The following is a 23,017-nucleotide window of genomic DNA, read 5'->3' on the forward strand; positions in this document are numbered from 1 at the left end:
TGCTAATTATGCTAATTAGGAACAGATGAATTTGTGGACCTCACAAACATGGACTTAGACTCTTAGATCACCTTTATAAGTTACCTAGAAGCAAAGTTATTGCCATTTCCAGTTTTGGGCAATTAATTGGCTAATTATGCTAATTACACATGCTAAACTCCAAAATAAAAATTGGAGACATGTTTTTTTGGCATTCTGAGAACCCCAAGAATCAAGATATACATGTCTCCAAAAATTATCATTCCAAAATTACGGAAATTGATAGGCTCCTCTACTATTACTGTATGTTACATATCTTGTCATGAAAATGTTTTTTTACTAACAAAATCAATAGCCGAAAACAATGCATAGTCAAATATTTTTCCAGAACTTTCCAGGACCCAAAACTTTTCCAGTACTGGAAAAAAAAAACTAGACTAATTTAAAAAAAGAATCCAGGAATTTCAAGCCCGTGCGAACCCTGTATTCATCCATCAGTCTGTCAAATGTCCTTTTATATCGCGTTTATTTTGCTCTTGTGAATTGAATAGGTGTTTCCTATCCAGGGAGAGATGCATCTCCTTATTTTCCTCTCCTCCTCTTCACTGGATTTAAATGTTCCTTTATAATGTGCTTCCGTTGCTTAAGGTTTTGAGAAGAGCACAATGAATGTGCTTGCTGCAGAAATGTGCAATGTATGTACCCATCCAGACATTCTGCGTAGCTCAATGGCCAGAATGTCAGCGTGCAGCGTCATTCAGTTCTATTGTATTGTATAGAAACTGCGGTGAGGAGTCTGTGCTTTAGATTAAGTTACAGTCAATCTGAGAAAATAATAATAATAAATAAGTGAGAATAGCAGAATAGTACACATTAAAGTGGGCTGGCCTTCTCTGGCAGAGATACATTGGTTTGTAAGAAGAGGAGCCGATCCGAGTACTCCAAAAATAGAGGTGAAGAGGGCAGGCGTAAAATCAAGGTACTTTATTGCTGTGGTTCTCAACCTTTTCAGGCCACGACCCCCAAAAGAATCATATTTTAACTAGGGACCCACCCCCCCGACAAGCACTAAGAGTCGAGCCATTACATTTTGTATAACATGGTTCTATTGTGAAAATAGCCGATCTACATGCTCACAACGCCCTTAAATTGTCACTTTAGAAATGTGCATAAACTTTAGGTTATTTTTTACTGTTGAGTGAGAAAACAATGTTGCACATTAAGCTAATCATCTGGGGGGTCCTGACCCACAGGTTGAGAACCACTGCTTTATTCTACCCACTGGTCTTAATCAGGACAAGTACAGCCACCCTCTCCTCCTTCATTTTCTGGAGGGCTCGGATGGCTCCTCTTCTTTCAGGTTTTAGTCCCGTCGACCCTAGAACCACCAACCGTACGTCATTCATTCATGCCTTTATGAAATGAATGAATAAAGGTATGAATGAATGAACAAACAAAAACGTCCTGGCTTGAACCTGTGTGTTTGTTCAGCATTGGGCGGGGCTTCCGTGTGTGTGTGTGTGTGTGTGTGTGTGTGTGTGTGTGTGTGTGTGTGTGTGTGTGTGTGTGTGTGTGTGTACTGTGTATGCAGTAGGCGGGGTTGAACAAGTAGTGTGTGTATGTGCTATGGGCTAGGTCAGGGGGTCTTCAATGTTTTCAGGCCAAGGACCCCTTAGTTGAGAGAGATATGAAGCAGGGACCCCCCACAACCTTATCATAGATTCCATATAGTTTCATTGTTTGACAGCACGATCATCAGTGTATTTTGGATTCATGCTAATGTGGGTTTTCAGATATTTAACCACTTGAACCGTCAATACTTAATAAACTTGACCTTTCACTGTGCTTAGTCTGCTCTTTTCCCCCAACAAAGCTCTTGGCCAAAAATAGCCAATCTACAAGTGCGCGAGGCGGTGTGAGCTTGTAGATCTGCTATTTTTGGTTACAGTTCTCAGAATATGGACCTTAGGGTTCAAGTGGTTAAAATCACACAAAGATTTGGAGGACCCCCTGCAGTAACTCTGAGGACCCCCTAGGGGTCCCGGACCCCCTGTTGAAGACCCCTGGGCTAGGTTTTAATGTGTTTACGTGCCGTAGACTTGGTTTTGGTTCCATGTCTGCAAATGTGCACAGGGTACCTCTGGTCTTAATAAAAAAAAGAAAAAAAAGAAAGAATCTGTAGTTTGTGAAGGACAGTTTTTTTTCATCAGCCAAATGCAAGCCGTTTTATCCACAAACAGTTATCCAGGCTTTTATCACCTCTTGGCCGGATTACTGTGATTACCTGTATTTGGGGTTGACCCAGTCCACCCTTTCTCAACTACAGATGGTTCAACAACATGCAGATGCAGAGAAAAGGGTTGTCAGTGAAATACAGAGTTGATTCTCTTAGTACATTAATAATACATGGCCAAGTAAACATAGATTTAGTCTCAGCCTTTATTAATAGATATACTTAGTTTGCACCCTTTTCGTACCTCTGCTCTTGATTTGTATTGATGTATCATTTTCCTGGCCTGTGTAATGTACTCAATTTCAGCTTGTTTTAGTTTTTATGCGTTTTTTTTTGGTGGGGACTGTGGATGTAAATTTGTATCCTTGCTAAATCTGGTATACAGTATTTACGCAACATCCTGTTGTTCGAACGGGCAAGGACTAGTTATTATGTCATGTTCATTAATATGCAGTGTCCTGTCTAGGGATGAGGCCGAATATTCGGCACCGAAAATTTTCGGCCGAAAATGGCTAAAAATGCATTTTTGGTTTTCGGCCGTATAGTTAAAACCGAATAGTATAGCACCGAATAGTGTGAAGAACAGGGGTCCAGTATAATCTCTCAAAAAGCAGCCGCAGCACAGCAGCATCAGTAAACATTATCTCTCTCTCCCCCCTCCCTCCCTCACTCCGTCTCGCATTCACTTCACTAGTCTGCGCAGCTGCCGGCTAACGAGTGTAGCCTATGTATGTCATTGCGACCTGTCGCTCGTTGTGTAAGCTTAGCTCCGTGCCAGGCAGCGTGCCTCGGCTCCGTCAAGCTCGTTAAAGTGTTCATTGAGCAGGAGCAGAGCCTCCGCGATTTTGATTGACAAAGATAGCAGTTAGTAGAGTGCTGTTTGTCAATTCTTTGTTGCTACAGAGCATAGCACTAATCAGTGCTAAGGGCTAACAACAACAATGCATAAGGATGTCTCTGTCACTGGTGTTAGTTGTGTGAAGCTTGTCAGAGTGTTTGTCAGCGAGCTTCTCGGTTTGGCTGCAGAGTTCATGTTCAACCTCTTCCAGAGAGAGATGGAGACACACACTGTGTGTGTGTGTGTGTGTGTGTGTGTGTGTGTGTGTGTGTGTGGGGGGGGGGGGGGGCTATAGGCACATGGCTAGTATAAAAGATGTGAGATGTAGGGTCCTGTCTGGACTCTGGAGTTAGATGGATAGATGAGGGACAGACGGTAGGAAGAGTGGGCACTAAGGAGGAGTGGGCACCTTGATATCAAGTTCTATTATTTCTATAACTGCTAAAAAAACCAATATACAATCATTTGGGCATAAAGAATAAGTTCAATGATAAATGTAGGGCTGATAATGACATACGTGATATGGCATGTTCAAATCATGTAATCAAAAAGTTAATTTTGAGCCCTGATAATGGGGATTATTATTATAGTTTTGTATGGTTTTGACATAATCCCGTTTGCCATAATAAGGTAGCTTTACAACAAATGGTACAAAAATGGTAATAAAAATGCATTATGCGCATAATATATATTAATAATATTCGGCTATTCGGTATTCGGTTTTCGGTGAAATGTTTCCACTATTCGGTATTCGGTTTCGGCCAAGAATTTTGCTTTCGGCACATCCCTAGTCCTGTCCCGTCTAAATAAACAAATGAAGTGAAGCAAACGTATGCCGCCCAAAAAGGGACACCAGGTTGAAAGTGGCTGACAACTGTAAGATCGGCAACTCCCATTACAACGTGGGGAGATGATGTTGTCAGTAGGAATGTAAACAAGGAGCACCGCTTTAAGAGGAGGGCTGAAGGAGAATGACATCCCGACTCTACACGGGGAATTGGATTTATTATGATTTCATTATGATTTCTGCCGATGGCTTCCCAGATTGAGAAAGACCCGATCAGGAAGTGAACGTGGGTGTGTCTGCTCCGTGTGTCATCGTTTCCAACAACACATCCAGAATACAGTGAAATGCTGGAGTTTTCACAGCAACACAGTGTCAGCAGCAGCAGCTGGTGTTTGGAAAGACCAGTTTTAGGGTTTAAATTAAAACGTGCCACAGTGGTGTGGATAGCAGCTGCAAACCTAGCAAATTGCTGTTGTCGGGTGGAAACCTTGTATGTTCAAGACCTTCCCCTTTTTTGATATTTTGAAAACGATTTAAAATAGACGATCTACAAGCACACATTGTAGATCGGCTGTTTCCGCTAGTTTTGTGCGACAGTCTTGTATGATGAAGCAGGGCTTTACTTTACGAAGAAACATACAAATTAAAAATTTGGAGATACAAGGTTTCTGCCGGACAGTGACAATTGTATGTGTTTTTAATTAAATCAATTAGTGTGGATTAGTGTTAAAACCAATGTTACTATATGGCAGAAACCTCTTATCTCCACATTAAAAAAAGATATATTATATTAACGCCCTACTACTTGATCATACCACAGCGTCACACGAGAGCATCAAAAGTAGCAGATCTACAAGCTCAAAACGTTTGAGCTTGTAGATACCTGCTACCTTTGCCATTTGTGAATTTGAATCCTGAAAATAGCAGTTTTGGACATATGACTTCTACCCGACAGACGATATACTTAGTTGACCGGAATCCCCCAGCGGTCTATAGCACACCACCCCCACCCCCACCACACACTATCCCCCCCTCTACAATAAATCTCTTTGCCGAACATGGCAAGCTCACAAGCTTATAGATCTGCTATTGTAACCGATTGTTTGCCCCAGAATAGGATTGCTGGGGTTCGAACGGTTAAGTGCTACAGGCTTCGGTGTGTGTGTGTAGAGTATTCTGCGTATTCTTGTTTTGTATTTCTTGGCTGCTGAAGGACTTAATAATTTCTCCTAAGGGATCAATGAAATGTTCTGATCTAATATATTCCAGCTATGAAATCATAGTAAGACTGGAAACAGGAACAGCTGAACGAACAGATGTACAACAACAACATACACTCACACACACAGGGCTGTCACGGTAATGACATTTTACGTGATGATTAATTTACCCATTTAGAACGGGTACACATTATTGTGTATCATTATTTTATGCTTTAACTATTGAGAGGAGAGAAGGAGTCTGTCTTCACTTATAACTTTATTAATGTTATAGGTGAAGACAGTGTGCGGGACTCCTTCTCTCCTCTCAGTATCTATTACACTGTTCCAACGCACCTGTCCTAGTAGGTGTGCAATAGGACCTCTCTTCTATGCTTTAACTATTGAAAAATAGCAGATATACAACCTCACAGCGCGGTACCGAGTGCCGCGCTGCGAGCTTGTCGATCTGCTATTTTTGAAAAATCGTGAAAATTAGAATTTTGTCTTTTGAATCGTTCTAAGATTTTTTTTGAAAAACCTATGTTTCTGTGTCAGCAATCTGGCCAGCCATAGTCAAAGAAAAGGTCCTTTTCACTTAAATGGAGCTCAGTTAGTCTGTTCTTGAGAGACTACTATGTCAGTGGTTCTCAAACTTTTTCACGTGAAGGACCCCCAAAATTATATTTATTTGGCCACGGACCTGCATCTCAAAATATTTAGTTCCAGGGACCACCCAGAAGCAAAATTTGAGTTACAAACGTTCGCTTTGAAAATACATACATTCAAAAGATTTGCACACATTTTCACGTCTTTTTCCAAAAATAGCAGATCTACAAGCTCGCAGCGCGGCACTCGGTGCCGCGCTGTGAGCTTGTATATCTGCTATTTTTCACTGGTTAAAGCATTCAATGGGTTAATTGTCACACAAATAATTGTGACGAACGATTTAATTGTGTTTTTTTTTGTCGCCAAACACTGGAGCATAGTACAAATAACAAATTAATTTATTTTTGGCTTTGAAGTTGCACAGGGCAGATATGACAAATCTAACTAAATATACAAACGAATGACTGGCATATTTAATAACTTTATTCTTTATACATTTATAGTGGAAATAGCAGATCTACAAGCAACGTGTTGTGAGCTTGTAGATCTGCTACTTCTACTACTCTTTGAAAGTGTTTGAAACTAACACGTCACAAACATTTCTCAACATGGAAATGATTATGACGATTATACAAAATAATTGCGATTGCGATTAGACGATTATGTAATAATTGTGACAGGCCTACACACTCACACACACACACACGCTCCTTGACCTGGTGCATGTTCTGGAGAAAGATGCATCACTCCAACACACACATCTATGACTACAATCATGACCTTATCACCCTGCCCGGATGACCCCGCACACACCCACACTTCAGCAAGTTGTTAAATAACTTCAATATCATCATTACAGAGGCAAAAAGGTCAGCTCCCTTTTTTACCTCGGCACACACGTCACTAGTACATCAAACCCATTTCACAGGACTGCCGACACGCCTCCGTACCGAGAAGAACCCGCGCGAGTTTGGGAAAAGCGCCTTCATGTTCTCTTGCTCCCTCTGCTTGGAATAGACGACAAATAAACTCTGCAGGCTTTTATTACTTCAGAGTTACAGTAGATGATTTTAAAGCTTGGGTTATTGGGCATGTTACAGGGTGAGATGGAAGAATGTGAATGTTTTGTTATACAGTAGTTTGAGAGGTGGGAAATCATTCTACTATTAATGCATCGCAATTCGTCCGCCCACGATTCTGCATCGATGCAGCAGCGTGACATAAGCGATTATAGACGATTTATTTGGTTTCATTTAACGTTATGACATTTACTGTATCATGTCAAGGAGAACGACTATGGATACCAAGCTATAATATAGCTTGCTGCTTAGCTGAAATGGAAATGAAAAAATACATTTGTCGTCGTCTAAGCATATTTTATATGCTTAGATTATTTTTGATTTATATATTAGGATTAATTTGCATGACTGACTGTAAAGATAAAACAGAGGGAGAGGCAGGGCTTCTGCTTTCCCCCTTACTCTTATGATCAGAGCCTCCGTTCCTCCAGACTGTATGACCGGAAGCATTTGTAAATAAGCCCTATTCACGTCCCGCCCACTCAGCAACTTCCTGGTGCTGATGTCACGCTTTGAAGGGGAAACCCTACTAAAAGCCCATAGAGTTAACACAGAAATCGCAAATTTAATGCAATTTCCGAATAGTAAAGTATAAAATACGGCTAGCATGATCAAGAACACAAGATAGTAAAAGGCACAAAGCATTATACTTTACTTTACCGTTCGAAATAATGATTTGTTGGCTTTAAGTCCAGCGATTTCTGTGTTATTTTAGCAGGGTTTACCCTTCAAAGCTGACGTCAGCAGACTCAGCACCAGGAAGTTGCTGAGTGGGCGGGGCGTGAATAGGGCTTATTGTGGCAGGCAACAGTTTGGCCACGTGAAAGCGAGACTAGCAGCAAGACGATACTAGCAGCCTCCTCTGTGGCTTGGGCTCCTTCTCCTCTGCCCCTGACAATTGGGGACGCAGCAGGTAGATGCTTCAAGAACATTTAACCAAGAAGAGTGGCAAGACGTTACGAGTCAGAGCAGATTAGAAGGACATGGCGTCATCATGACAGAGGGAGCGGGGATGACAGATTTACCCTGTGTGCCATCGACAACAGGTGTGTCACACGCACCACAGTGTCTAATTAGTTTGGACTGAGGCCTGGTGTGATTGCTTAAATCAGCCATCGTTCATCACTCAACACCTGTGTCTTTTTAACAGCTGCCGTTTTGGCGAGGTCTACTACTACACAAGAGAGATCTCTGACCTCAAGTGACTTTCTGGTAATATGCAGTTGAAATAAAGATTACACTCAAACTATCTGCGCATGTGTGTGGCAGTGTGCTGTGCATGCATTTATGCATTTTCAAAATAGATTAGTTTTCTTGCTGACTGAAACACTTTGATCAGGGGTCAAAATAATGATCAGATTTAATCCATTTCAACTATGAAACTTTGATAGTTTTGAGAACAAACTTGTCTATGACATACATATGTGGTGCCCCCTATGGGTCAAAGTCACAACATACTTTGGGTTCTGCATTTTGGTAGAGAGAAACACCACTAATCAAATTTGCTATGGATTTTATGTGTATTATGTGTACTAAATCTTGTGAAATTTAGACAAAACTTACAGGGTTAGCAGCAAAAGGTGTCATTTGCACATAATTCAAAAGGAGAGGAAATTGCAATTGGGCAAAAATGTGCATTATCTCAAAACTTGTTTGCCTTTTTTTACTAATTTGAAAAACATTTTGAAATACTTCAAATAGTTCAAAAAGAGGTTTAGAGATAAGGGGTAAGGCACCGATGAAAATAGGGCTCATACTGTATGGATAGAAAGGTCATAATCCAAGGAATCCAGGATCATAGAATCAACCTACTGTTCAAGACACTTGTGACACACACAGTAGGTGAAAGCATAACGTGGGCTGTCATAGCTCCAGCATGACCATGCTTTATGTCATTATTTCTTAACTACAGTAGAACCTCAGACCGTGAACCAAGTGTGGCAAGTGTGGAAAACTGTTATATAATTTGAGATAAAACACAATATTTAACAGGTCTGAATACACCAAAATGTATATCAAATAACAAAAAATATGTCTGAATAAAAACACAATTCCTGATGAAGCCGTTTAGTTTGACGTCTTACACGCTTGTGTGGCGCGAAAACCGTGGGAAGGGGAGTGTGGACGCCATATATAAATACGTAGATGCAATTACAATACTGTGGTTGCATTTCTAGCAACCATACAGTAATTATAGTTAGACTGGAAACAGGATCTCACACTCACACTCACATACACAAACACACGCTCGCTGACCTTATCCATGTTCTGGCCTTTCAGGAGACAGATACATCACTCCAATGTTACAACACACACACAGCCATTCATGGCTAAAATTATTACCGTCACCCTGAGCTCACGTGCGCGGGAAAATGGCAGATCTAAAAAAGATCACATGTCGCCAAGCGATACGTTGTCAGCTTGTAGATCTGCTACTTTTGAAAAATGTTTGGAAGTATAAAATTATTGAATATACATATTATTTACGTACACTATATTGGCACCCGTCATTGTCATTCACTTATTTTAAGTCATTGTCATGTAGCTTGTGTGTGTCTGTGTTTCAACAACTTGGGATGTCCAAAAAGGAGGCAAAAAGGCTGACAAAGTATTATGAAGCAATAAAACAGAGCTGAGTATTACCAGTGTTGCGGACTCTATCCTTCTAAAGTATTATGCCGTCTCTGCTAAAATTAATAGACGCCACATATGGCAGAGAAGCCATTACTTATACCCATAGAGCAAGGGTCTTCAACAGGGGGTCCTCAGAGTTACTACAGGGGGTCCTCCAAATCATTGTGTGATAGAATTTCTCTCCTTTTTTATAATAACCACTTTAACCCATAATCTGAGAACCTTAGCCAAAAATAGCCGATCTACAAGCTCACAACGTGAGCTCGTGTGAGCTTGTAGATCAGCTATTTCCAAGAGGTTTAGTGTGGAGGGGAAAAAGAGCAGACTAAGAACAGAGTGAAAGGTCAAGATTATTAAATATTGATGGTTCAAGTGGTTAAATATCTGAAAACACAAATTGACATGAATCTGAGATATGCTGATGATTGTGCTGTTAAACTAAACTATCTGTTGCGGGGATCCCTGCTTCATCTCTTCCTCGACTAAGGGGTCCTTGGCCTGAAAACTTCGAAGACCCCTGCCATAGAATACTGAGTGACATGCTTGTTTTATCGATGACATAAGCCGTGATTTTGTGAATGTAACCTTAGCTGTACCTTTAATATTTGTCCTTTATGCTCCCCTTAGGTGGACATTGTTAAAGTGTGTGCGTATTCTGATCAGCGACTAGTGGAATAACTTCAATATCATCCTTAACACACAAACAAGATTTATGCTCATGTGTGCATGAACTGTACAGATGTACAGTATACATACTATATGCACGTGTGAGCGTGTGACCTGTCATCACATGTGGATGAAGTCAGTTCTTCTTTTAGCCGCTCTGAACTTTAAGACCTTTCAGGCCTGCCTAGTGTGTGTGTGTGTGTGTGTGTGTGTGTGTGTGTGTGTGTGTGTGTGTGTGTTGTGTGTGTGTGTGTGTGTGTGTGTGTGTGTCTCTCTCTCCACACATTTGTGTTTAGTTTGATCCAACATGCAGTGCTGCCTCTTAGTGGTCAACTGAGATATAGGAGCTGTATGTATAAATGGTTATGCATTAATGAAAAAGTCGACAAGTCGACTCAGTCGACTTCATTACACAAGTCGACTCCCACCAGAGAAAGTCGAAGTTGAAAAAAAGAAAAATGTCTATTGTGAAAATAGCAGATCTACATGCTCACAAAGCCTCGCGTTGCGAGGCCACTGTACCTCCTGAGTATATCATTTCATCTGTGTGTGTGTACACGTGCAGGCGTGTACATTTATACGCTTGTGTGTCTGAGGCGTGCACGAGCGCACGTACGTGTGTCTGAATGAGTGCGCGCTAATAGTGATTTTTAGTATTCGAATTATTCAACCGAAAGTTTTCAAATATTCGACAGGAAATATATATATTCTTTCATCCAATAAAAACAAGCAATTGCATTTGCATTAGCTGGCTCTTCCTCCATCATGACATGGAGTTTGCTGGATGGCCGCTGTTTTCCCCATTGGTAATTTGTTCCGGGAGACAAAACGTGACGCATGACATCAGTATAGAGCATTAACCAATTCATCCACCAGGGGCATTGACAACTCATTCTTATGACTCAGCGTGGCATAGCTCAGGGGTAGAGAAACCGACATTAGAGCACGAAGGGTTCCCAGTTCGAATCCGGGCTCCCCCTGAGTTAATGTCGGAGAGTCCTTGAGCAAGACTCTGAACCCCTAGTTGCTCCTGGTGAGAGGTTGGTGCCTTGGATGGTTTCCTCCGCCATCAGTGTATGAATGTGTGAATGTACTGTAATGCACAATCTATGTAAAGTGCCTTGGATAAAAAGCGCTATATAAATGCACCATGACTTCCTATCTATCCAAGCTGTATAAACCATGAAGAAATAATAATAAAAAAAGAAAAGAGAGAAAAAAATTAATACAAAAATAAGCGAATATTCCACATCGGTGTACAACGTCGAATAGTGACTTTGATATTCGAATATTCGGTGAATGTCCGGCTTGCGTGCGGTACCTGCTGCAGGGTGTCGTTCTCCTCCATGTATTTCCTGGCAGCGTCAGAAGCACCCTCCGCTTGTTTCTTAAAAGCCTCGTTGGACGCCATCAGCTGGGCCTGCTGGGACAGCAGTGTTGCTAGGCGACGCAGCAACCTGACAGACAGACAGACGGAGAGTTGTAAGCTTAATGTAGACCTATACATTTTGAGGAGCGATGGCGTTTTTAGTCTGACATAGGATTTGTCCGGTTGTCTTTTATGGTGTTGAAATGGGACGTGGATGAACTACATGGGCGCGCAATCGTGACTTTCAAGGCAAAAATGAGATGCACCTCTGATCCGCACATATCGAGGCTGCACACGCCCTTTTTTTGACTTGCACATCAGATTGAAGAGAGATTACACACCCCTTTAGCTACTTTATGTCCACACTATTTACCAACAGCTTAGTGAATGAGGCCCAATAATTATTTCCATTCATTCGTACTGTAAAATACTTCTCCATTTAGAGATATCTGTCGCTGTGACTAAGAGAGAGAGAGAGAGAATGTGTGTGTGTGTGTGTGTGTGCTTGTGTGTGTGTGTGTGTGTGTGTGTGTGTGTGTGTGTGTGTGTGTGTGTGTGTGTGTGTGTGTGTGTGTGTGTGTGTGTGTATAAGCCCATGTGATGTTGATGGTGGTGAGTGTGTCCAAGTGAGGGAGTGTGAGTATGCCATTCTGTCTGGCTATGCCTGGAACTCCATGTATGTATCCTCTGTGTGCGTGCACATGTGCACAGTGTGTGCTCTGACCCCAGCACAGAATGTCATTCACTCGGCCAGGCCTTCCTGCTTGTGTGTGTTTGTGTGCCCTCAAAGACTCTGAGAGTGAACGAATGGAACCATTTGTACACCCTCAGAGTTGCAGGCCTGTTAGGGTCCTATTGGCTACCATCAATAAAGTACTGTATATTGTAGGGTTCTTCAACTTTTTTTTTCAGGCCAAGGTCCCCTTAGCTGAGAGAGAGATGAAGCAGGGACCCCCTACTACATATTGTATAAAACAGTTGTTCGGGTAGTTCCTTGCATTTGGACCACAAGGTCATGGGTTCGATCCCGGACACCGTCAACTCAGCGTATAGAGTAGCGCTGCGAGTCGTGCGGCAAGTACTGGGAGCTGATGGTAGGTGTGGTGCTCCACCTCAGCAATCCATCTCCCAGGAGAGCACATTGTAACGGGGGACAAGCTCCCGCGTGTTACCGGCTGATACCGACAACAAGCCACTCCCGACCTACTTGTTGTAGATTACATTTTTTCATGAATGACAGATTGTTTGACATCACACAACCCCTGTCATTACTCTAAGGACCCCTCAGGGGTCCGGGAACTGTGTGTGTGTGTGTGTGTGTGTGTGTGTGTGTGTGTGTGTGTGTGTGTGTGTGTGTGTGTGTGTGTGTGTGTGTGTGTGTCGTGCGTGCGTGCGTGCGTGCGTGCGTGCGTGCGTGCGTGCGTGCGTGTGTGCGCGCATGTGCGTGTTCACAGGTAGGGCTGTCACGATTATGACATTTTACATGACGATTGTCACTCAAATAATTGCGATTAACGATTTCATTGTGTTTTTGTCATTGACAATTACATTTCTGTTTGGCTTTTAGGCTTTGAAGTTGCACATGGCAGATATGAGACATACCGGTAAATATACAATATACACTAAATATCCAAAGACATTACACATTTGACAACTTTATACTTAAAGAACATTGATAGTGCAAATAGCTGATCTACAAGCTCACAACGCATCGCGATGCGTTGTGAGCTTGTAGATCTGCTATTTCCACTATTTTAGAAAAAGTTTGAAAATATGACATTTTTTCAACATGGAAACGATTGTGACGATAATGACAAAAATAATCGCAATTATGTCAAATAGTTGTGTTTAGAGCAGGGGTTTTCAAAGTGGGTGACGGTGCACCCTGGGGTGCCGTGACGGCAGTCCACTGAGTCCAGGGGTGCCGCGAGATAATTTGATAATATTTGGAATTTATTTGGACACTATCATTTTATACTTGAAGTACAAAGTTATTTTCAGTCAGTTCTAACCAAAATGGCTATTATCTCAACGTTTTCCTCGTAACATAATCACTAAAATATCGTCACTGTCGGGCAGAAACCTCGTATCTCCAAGTTTCAAATGAGTACGTCTTTTGGTAAAGCAAAGCCCTGCTTCATCATACAAGACTGTACATTTTAAAGATGATAAATACAAAACGAACGGTTTTGGACCTACCGGTCATAAAGGTTTCCACCCGACAACGACGATATGCTATAAATATAAGGTGCTGGGAGTGAAAATTATAATGGGGTGCCTCAGATTAAAATAATATTTATGGGGTGCCCCGAGACAAAAAGGTTTGGGAACCCCTGGTTTAGAGGGTGATGTAATAATTGTGACAGAGCCTACTCACAGGCAGAGCAGCAGAGCGAAGCCGGCGATGTACTCGTTCCTCTGGGCTCTGAACAGCTTCATGTGGATGTTATCGATGGCCGTGGGGTTGTTGGCCAGGTCCACCTTATCTGGGACGCTGTACTTGCGCACCTCCCTGAACGCGTCTGAAACACCACACACACACACACACACACACACACACACACACACACACACACACACACACACACACACACACACACACACACACACACACACACACACACACACACACACACACACACACAAGTTATTTTGGGGGGTCCACAGATGACTAACTTAATGTGCAACATTGTTTTCTCTCTCAGCAGTAAACAAACCAACATGAAGTTTAAGTGTATAGAGGGTTTATGCACGTTTCTAAAGTGACAATTTAAGGACTCTTTAAACATTAAACATTGGCCAAATCTTCAAATATCAGAGGCAGATATTGTGAAAATAGCCGATCTACATGCTCACACCACCTCGCATTATGAGGCTTTGTGAGCATGTAGATCTGCTATTTTCACAATAGAACCGTGTGCCTCAAGTCTTAGTGCCCGTCAGGGTGGGGCGTAGGGCCCCATTGAACCGTTTTGTATTCTGTAAATAAATACGTTATTCTGCCAGTAGCCAAAGGGCAGTAACTACGCAAATATTTTAACTGATAAAAGGATTTAAACGTTTTGGGGTAATTGTAAATCACAGGATAATTGTACATTTATTAAGTGTGTTAATTCTATAATTATTAATTACATTAGATAAGGGCTGCTAGTTCATAATAATTTGTAGTTCAGTGTTGTTTAAGTGTATCTGCATCGTGAGCCTGGGGGCGTGAATGTTTTACCCAAAACCTGTTACACAAAAGGCTCCTTGCATCTGAAAGACCAAACACACACCACAAACATAAATGTGATGGACTGTACTTCTTCTCAACGCCAACACCAATGGTCCATGGCGAGGTTCCAGTGGGTCCCCCCTCAGCCAAATGAGTGATAGTCAGAAACCAAATGGACCCTTACGGGGTATTTAACTCTGAGAGTTTGCACTCTTGAGAGATACATTAAAAAGGGTAGTGTTAGGTGATCTTTTTTTTTGGTTAAAACAAAAAGGTTTTTTTACTTTTTGTTATCACTATTTTCTGGTAGGTAGTCTCTTTAATAAACAGAAAATACATACTCAGGTAGGTGACAAGAGTTGTGGAATGAACACACACATTACGCACCTATAAGGAGGAACACCAGTATGGCCATGGCCACCATGAAGTAAGTGTTTCCATAGGATGAGATGGTCTGAACGAGCCGAGACTTAAAGATCTTATTCCATCTGAAACACAACACGCAAATACATCACTAGAACAACAGTAATAATAACAATACACTAACACAACAATAATTATAATACTCTATACATGCAGCAACTGTGAGGTTGTACATTGAGCTATGCAGCATTAGTATGTATGTAGTTCTATTAGACAGGTAAATGGCTCCACCTAGTGGACAAACCACAGACAAATCCTCAAAAGGGAGGATAAATTGCACTAAACTATACGTTTTCCAAAAATAGCAGACATAGCAGATCTACGAGCAAGCTTCTAAGATCAGCTATTTCCTCCACTCCAGAGGTTTTCAACTGGTGGTCCGTGAAGGTATATTGCATGTGGTCCCTGGCCATGCATTTAGTAATGTAGGATAGTGAAGATTTCATTTTATAAATGTATTTATTTATTTTTTCATTTTGTTCCCCTCGACCGCTAGTTGTGAAACAGTGCAGTATGATGATGTGTCAATGGGAAGTCGGCAGTCAAGACGTTTCCTCAGAAAAAGGTAGTTAGATCTAATCTCAAGATGAGAAGGTGTACAATGAGTCATCCTTATTAGGAAATAGGCCCATGTGATCTCATGTGACTGCTTAAAAGAAAGTTACAATATATCAGTCAACTATTCCTATCCATGGGATAGGAATAGATCAATGGTTCTCAGCTTTGTTGAGCTCATGGCCAGTAGCATATATCAGTTTAAAAAAAATACTCATACTAAGAAAGATTTAATTTGTTCCACTGTTCCACATAGTACAGTGGAACAAACTAAAATCAAGCCCTTTACAGCCTTTATTTTACCACCCACAACACAGCCATATCGCCACCCAACACAACAGTGGTCCACAGGTTTATTCTTAGTCCGGATGGTGGTCAGTTGTTTACAATCAGTTGAAAACCCCTGCTCTATTTCCCACCTTTTTTTGTGTGTCAGTAATTTCTTATTTCTTAACATACCATTTTAAAGACTTGCACATTAAATAAGGTTAGTATGTTTATGTAATATTGCATTCTTATAAAGAATAATTGTAACCTCTTTGGTGAGATGAATGGAATGCAGAGCAGTAGAACACAGAAGACCTCGGCGTAGAGGAATGTGGCGACGGCCGTCCACTGGAGACTCATTGTGACCTGGCAACACAATACTGTATGTTAATAAACATCTACTACAAAATATACTGTACATTATGTCAACATCTCTAACGCCTTCCACTGCAGACTCATTGAGACCGATCTCCAACAAAAATAAACTGTAAGTTAATAAACAAACTATGGCCAAACGCCAAAAGTGGCATTTTGATTATCCAGATAATATTGTTAAGGGGAGCACACACTGAACGCGGATGGCTGCGCAGCGTCGCGTGACTCGCGTCGCTGTATCGACGCACGTTAAGTGCCGCGCGGTAACCCCAACTGGATGTGGCGCGCTGCCACACAGCACATCCATTTCCCCCAGCGGGGAGAACCATGGGAGAACATGTTCACCGCGCGGCAACGCTGAAAAAAATAGAACAGCGGCGTATCGGCGCGCCAGACGAGGCGGCTGACCCGCGGATGCGCGCGTCTGACGGCGCCGGTGTGGGTTAGTTCATTGAAAATATGGGGCCGTATGTTTTGACGCGCCGCTTCCGCGCCGCCTCCGCGTCCAGTGTGTGTTTCCCTTTAAATTGCAAATTATTTTTGCCACAATAATTTCATTTTCATACCCTCCCATCCCTACATCAGACTGTCAGACTTAACCTGTATGCTATTAACCAACTCTTAGACAGATGAAGTACCACATTAGACCCATACTGGCCTCTCATGTTGCCGGTTTCATTTTAGATTTCATTTGCTGATAAATTGAGTGCCATTTAATTCTTCTGAGAACTTCCTTTTATGAGATCTCTTCTTCACCATGTCTACTTCTTGTCTTATATTATTGATCTCTTGTCTGACTATTGTATCACGTTTATTTTACACTCTCTAGTCTCTACCTTTTCTATATTTTAACTATTGCTCGTACTAATTTCTGTTAATTCTTTTTATGTCTTGTCAATCTTGAACAGATCTGTTTTATCACGTTTACAGTATGTAGTTGTATATCTGTGTTGTTGTTGCTTGCATGTTTTATGGTTTTATACTGTTATCTGTCAAGTACCACGCAAACTTGTTTTTGAAGTCCTTCTTTGCAATTAAAGTTCTTATCAAATATCAATCATTGTCTCCTTGGAGATAAGAGCCAGTGCTGATTAAACTAAGCTGTCCCAAGGACTTTCCCATTCATTTTATGCAAATACCTCTGCATCAACACATGTATTAACATAATAAGTTTCAAAAACATAGGTAGGTAACACACTTCATTAACAATGACAGGTAAAATACTACATTCGTTGAATTTCATAGCCTAGTCTCTTGGTGGAATATCTTTCATTTTGCCCTAGCAATGTATTTTAGGCGTGTGGTGGGGGGCCCAGACTGCGTCCACTAAGTAGAGTAAGCTTTCAACTCCCCACTGACACCTTTGGTTTGTGTGTAGCTAAACAGTTTGTTATTTTCGGACCAGACGAGACGGCTTTCCGGTTTTGCCAAGCCGGAGCAGAGGTAGAGGAACATAGCGTTTGGGAGAACTCCACTAACGCTATGGACCAGAGCTAGGGTGACCTGATCCAAAACTGTTTGAGAACGGCTGCTGTAGGCTTCTTTTAAAAGTTGATTGATAATGCAGAAGTGGATTGTTTTAATCTAGAAAAGATAATCGTTTCAATGTGACCTCAGAGTACACCAGAATGACTCATACTGCTGTGTACAAAATCCATGCAGACTATTAGGTTATCAGCACTGTGTGTTTCAAGTCTCAGCCTTTAGCTCATTTTATCAAAGTCTGTAGGGACCTCTGGCAGAAATTGTCTGGCGAAATCCCCTGGAATGTTGTCAAAAGATTTGCAAACATGAACAACAAGACCTAATGTAATCATGTAGTCACTTAAGTTCACTTACACATACATCAGCATTCGTGTGTGCCCTGCAAAGGGCCCAGTTTTCCTCAAACTATAACGTATGACACCCTTACTGTGTTGACAACGGCCCATGGATTCAAGATTCTTGTATCATGTGACAAATTAAATGTTTTAATCTTGTATCAAAGTGTCTTTATGTAATCAACACTGCCACAGTACAAATGTCTTGTGAATGATCATGCTGCGATTGATTAGAAATGGTGACTGGAATTAGAATCTAAACAGATTTAGAAGCTGATGTTGTTATCTTTTAGTAGATAATCTGTTCTAATTCAGTATACATTAATAACCATCCCCTCCCCTCCTAAACACCAGGCTTCTGGTTTCCATTCCATCCTTAACTAGTGCTATCCGGTCTAGAGCCCGCCCACTCCAAACCTGCATCCGGAACATTCCACGCACACACATACATAGCCGCACACAACCGTTTCCGTATCCGCTACAGACCGGATATGCAACCTGACAAAGTGAATTGATCCCAGTCAAATAAATTGGCTTATCGTGGCTGACTAAACTATACGTTCCTGAACGAAACAAATAAAAAGGCAACTTTGCGAAAATCACCGATGTATGATGAACAACAAACTACGCAGAACAATATAGACGGACATTAATGTTACACCAACAATGCTAACCACCTAGCGGAAGCTAACGTCATGCTGGGATAAAGAGCATAATGTTAGCTGATTAAAACTAACACTGTTTATTAATTAAGGTGTTCGGCGTTTAAACTCACGATGAAGTAGAACAAAACACAGGAACAGAGAAAAAACAGGGGCTTTCAGGAACGTCACGCAGCTCAGTCACACTTCAATACGCTAATGTTATGTTTTGGCCTTTTGACAAAAACTGACTGTACACTCTGTACACTTCCGGCTTCCGTAGTGACGTAGTGCCAGCTCATCCATGATCCGGGCATTTCATTGGACAGTGGAGAGCGGTGGGAGGGAGGGGGGGGGGGGGGGTAGTCATGGCTGGGGGACATCTAGGGACATAAGATATATCATTACATAATAATAAATGTTGACACACCAAGAAAATGTACCTTTTCCTATGCAAACTTTTTTTTTTTCACTATTTTTGTAACTTTGTAACTACATATTTATTTTCTTCTGTGTATTTCAGGTGTAGGCAACCTTAGGCACAGGTGCCAACATTGGCACAGGGGCGGGTGATCACTGGCACACTGGCAGAAGTGTGAGAGAGTGCACTCATATCTATATGCAATTTACATCCTGCATATAATTCAAACTGATAACTTTGACTGGGGAAGGTGTCTGGGAGATAAGTGGGTTATTGCTCGAGTCTAATGATCATTAGACCTACATCCTAATGTAAAAGAATATATTTCTAAAGAAGAACAAACATAAATGTTATTTATAGCCTGTCAAAATCAATTGAAAATGTGACATTTTGATGTGGTGTCATAATTAAACTTATTGTTGATATGGCACACAGACCATCAAGAAAATGAAAACATGGCACTTCATGTCAAAAAGGTTGCCGACCCCTGGTGTATTTTGTGAACACTCTGCATTGATTGTGTTGGTTATTGTTGTCTCTGTTTTAAATATGCAGAGTGACTTCACTTATTTTGCTGATAACTAGTTTTGTCTGTTTGTTTTGCCTTTTGTATTTTAGTTATGTTGCACAATTTTAACTATTTTTGTGTGGACTCCTGACCACTGTAGAAGCTACTGATCCTAATAAAGAATAATAAAGTTGATATACTGGTAGGCCTACATGAGAGTAAATACAGGTTTAAAGAATACCAATGGCAGTTAAAACTAATTTGGTTATTAGAGATACCTTTGTAATTGTTATAGCAGTCTGACACCCAGTATTTTGTTCAATAAAATATACTTGTCTTTCCTTGAGTTACAAATCAGTGGTATTCCTGGTTCCTAGTACCAATCCGACCCATTTTTGAACCCATATGTGAGGGTCAATTTACCAAGAAATTGAAACCGTCAGTTTTCTTTTTTTTTTTTATAATTCAAATGTTTTTTATTTTTTCTTCTTAATACAAAAAGTGGTAATGGGTGGTACAGTGCAGCACAACAACAGGTACAAATATATATACAGTCAGTCCAAGATAATACAAAAATAAAAATACAAAGGAAATAAAAGTAGGAACCTCTTCACATCTTCAAATAAGTGTCATATATGTTAGAAAACTATCCCATATCTCTTTCATCTTTCCCATACCATTCACTCTTCCCAGCATGTACTCATACGATGTGATTTTACCGTCAGTTTTCTTTATGGCACTGATTAGTTTTCTTGCCACGGTTCACTGGACCACTATTGGTTATATTTGACTTGAGTTAATTTGCCATTTATGCCAATCTTTGCACTCTTTGAGTCGCTTTTGCATAAAAGTGTAGGCTAAAGGCCTACCCTACATTGTAAACCGTAGTGTGCAGCTTGTGCGCAGGTGCCCCTACATCTATAGGCCAGTGGTTCTCAAAGTGGGGTCTGGGGACCCCCAGGGGTCCTTGGCGGAGTTCCAGGGGGTCCCCAGCTAAATGATAGTTAGGAATCAAATGGACCCTTATGGGTATGTAACTCAAATACAGATACAAATGGAACCAATTGGACCCTAACTGGTCCATTTGTACCCTCTCCGAGTTAAATTACAATTGATTTTACAATATAAATTGGGCATTGGGGTCTCAGAGATAGAAATGCCATTAAATGGGGGTCTGCAGCCATGTAAAACTGGGGGTCCTTCAAATTAAAATGTTTGAGAATAACGGCTCGAGCTGTGAAAATCTTCTCTTGTGGGGGTCCTTGGCATATCTTTTCAAATGGGGGTCAGTGGGCTAATAAATAAGTACATTTGGGGGTCCTTGACATGAAAAAGTTCAGAAGGACTGTTATAGGCTACTATAGACATACAAACTTTAATCGTCTTCACATGTAGGCTATATATATTTTTAGTAAATAACTTGCGTGATGGTCCACATCATGATCTCAATATTATCAAGCCAATAAGTCATGCAAAAACAGACTTGCAATGAAGCACGTCTTCTGTTATCAAACTGTTTATATTTAACATTATGTCCTGACCTGTATTCAATCTCACTGCCATTGTATTATGAAACCTATGATGTTTAATAAAGTTAGTTTTCCCTGAACTTTGACTAAGGGCACCCCTGTACCCACTTTGGGAAACCCTGCTGTAAATAGTTCCCCCACTCATACCGTGGAGGAACATGAGAGTAAATCTTCTTCTTTCTCCTTTTTAATCATGTGACAAATCAATCATTTGATCTTGAGCCTTTATACCAACAGCGTCACAGTATACATGTCTTGTGAACATGCTGCAGCTAGGTGGTGTATGTATACACAGTACACACACACAGACAGCATGCAGGCGTCACTACATATAACATAGACCAGTGGTCCTCTACCTGAGGATCCCAACCACATGATTAATTTTTTTGAACTTTTAAGACCTTTTTAATGCCTTAAAAGTTGAGAATCACTGCCGTAGACCAGGGGTCTTCAACGGGGGGTCCGGGACCCCTAGGAGGTCCTCAGAGTTACTACAGGGTATAGGATTTCTTTAACCATTTGAACCTTAGAATCTCTACTCTGAGGGGAACATTACAGCTGAAAATAGCAGATAAAAAAAGAGTAGAATAAGTACTGAGTGAGGTCCTTGGCCCTAAAAAAAAGGTGAAGACTCCTGCCGTAAGATGTCAGACACAATAATACAAGAAAACATGATCTTCTTCACATGGCCTTCTGGGAGTTCACAGAATTCTTCACGGAGATAAACCAGGTCTTCAGCCTGACGTGATGGCTTTTTATAATACAAATGAAATACACATATATTGCCTATCATAGTACTCCATCACATGACATGTTAGCTTGAATGTGTGTTCTTTTCAGCAACATGGTGTGACAGCATAAACTGAACTGGCTCAACGTATACTTCATCGCACACACCGAGATAGCACATTATAGCATATTGAATGTAGCACATGTACAAAATGTAACCAAATGGACCCAGGGACCACTCACTAGAGGATGACATTTGACAGGAATTCCCGTGGGTCCCGTGGGATTCCCGCAGGACAGGAGTCAAATTTGTATTAATGCCGTGATCGGGACGGGACAGGAATGAAAATCACCAGGAGTGGGCAGGAGCGGGAATCATTCCAGACCAGTTCACCAAACCGCAGAAATAAACAGTGCTACTTTATTAGCAGTTTGGGAGGAAAAAAGCACAGGAAAGTGAGGTCTTCGAACTGCGAACATTATAAAATGATACATTATATAATAATAAACATGATATCAAATATAATATGGATCAAAATGGAAAAAAAAAAATTTTTCGGGAGCGGGAGGTGAACGGGAGTGATTTTGACCAGGAGCGGGATGGGACCAGGAAAAAATCTACAGGAGTGGGACAGGACGGGATTTATTTTTTTACTCTGGCCCAGGATTTTGATGGGACAGGATTTTTTCTGCAGGAGTGGGACATGACGGGAGTGAAAATCCACTCCCGTGTCATCCTCTACCACTCACCACTGGACTGTGGTACTGGTAATACCGCTAACCAGCAGTTTTAAGCCACCTCCTCTGTCCCCATGTCTTCAGAGGCTCCATCTCCATTTCTCGTATGGTCAATAAGGTAATTATCATTATTATCATTTATTATACAAGGGCAAAAATATGTACAAGCTTTTCTTTTTTTTTAAGTATGTAGGGCATTTTCAGGGTTGATATACTGTAGATTTGAATTTTTCGATGGAATATAGTCTAAGAAAATAACTGATGGTTGCAGCCCCAAATAAGACATTGTTCTCTTAATTCATTTTTGACTCCAGTCTGTAGGCCTATGTCTGTTGTCTCCATGTGTCCACAGTGAGGTTAATAAGACCTGAGGTCTTAGCAGTTTTCTGAAAAAACTATGTTGC

General features: G+C 41.2%; 1 protein-coding gene across 1 annotated transcript in view; it reads right to left on the reverse strand.

Annotated features, from left to right (window-relative positions):
• bcap31 (B cell receptor associated protein 31) overlaps positions 1 to 18,953 on the reverse strand; it is a 34,146-nt gene extending 15,193 nt beyond the window's left edge. Inside the window, exons 1-5 of the mRNA XM_080733250.1 lie at positions 18,823 to 18,953; positions 16,121 to 16,218; positions 14,995 to 15,095; positions 13,771 to 13,915; positions 11,346 to 11,481 (exon numbers count right to left, since the gene is read on the reverse strand). Coding sequence (XP_080589376.1) covers positions 11,346 to 11,481; positions 13,771 to 13,915; positions 14,995 to 15,095; positions 16,121 to 16,212 — 474 coding nt within the window. The 5' untranslated portion in view covers positions 16,213 to 16,218; positions 18,823 to 18,953. The remainder of the gene's footprint in view (positions 1 to 11,345; positions 11,482 to 13,770; positions 13,916 to 14,994; positions 15,096 to 16,120; positions 16,219 to 18,822) is intronic.
• Positions 18,954 to 23,017: the final 4,064 nt, after the last annotated feature.

The sequence above is a fragment of the Nannobrachium achirus genome (assembly GCF_963921795.1).
Source record: "Nannobrachium achirus genome assembly, chromosome: 9".
Taxonomy (NCBI): domain Eukaryota; kingdom Metazoa; phylum Chordata; class Actinopteri; order Myctophiformes; family Myctophidae; genus Nannobrachium; species Nannobrachium achirus.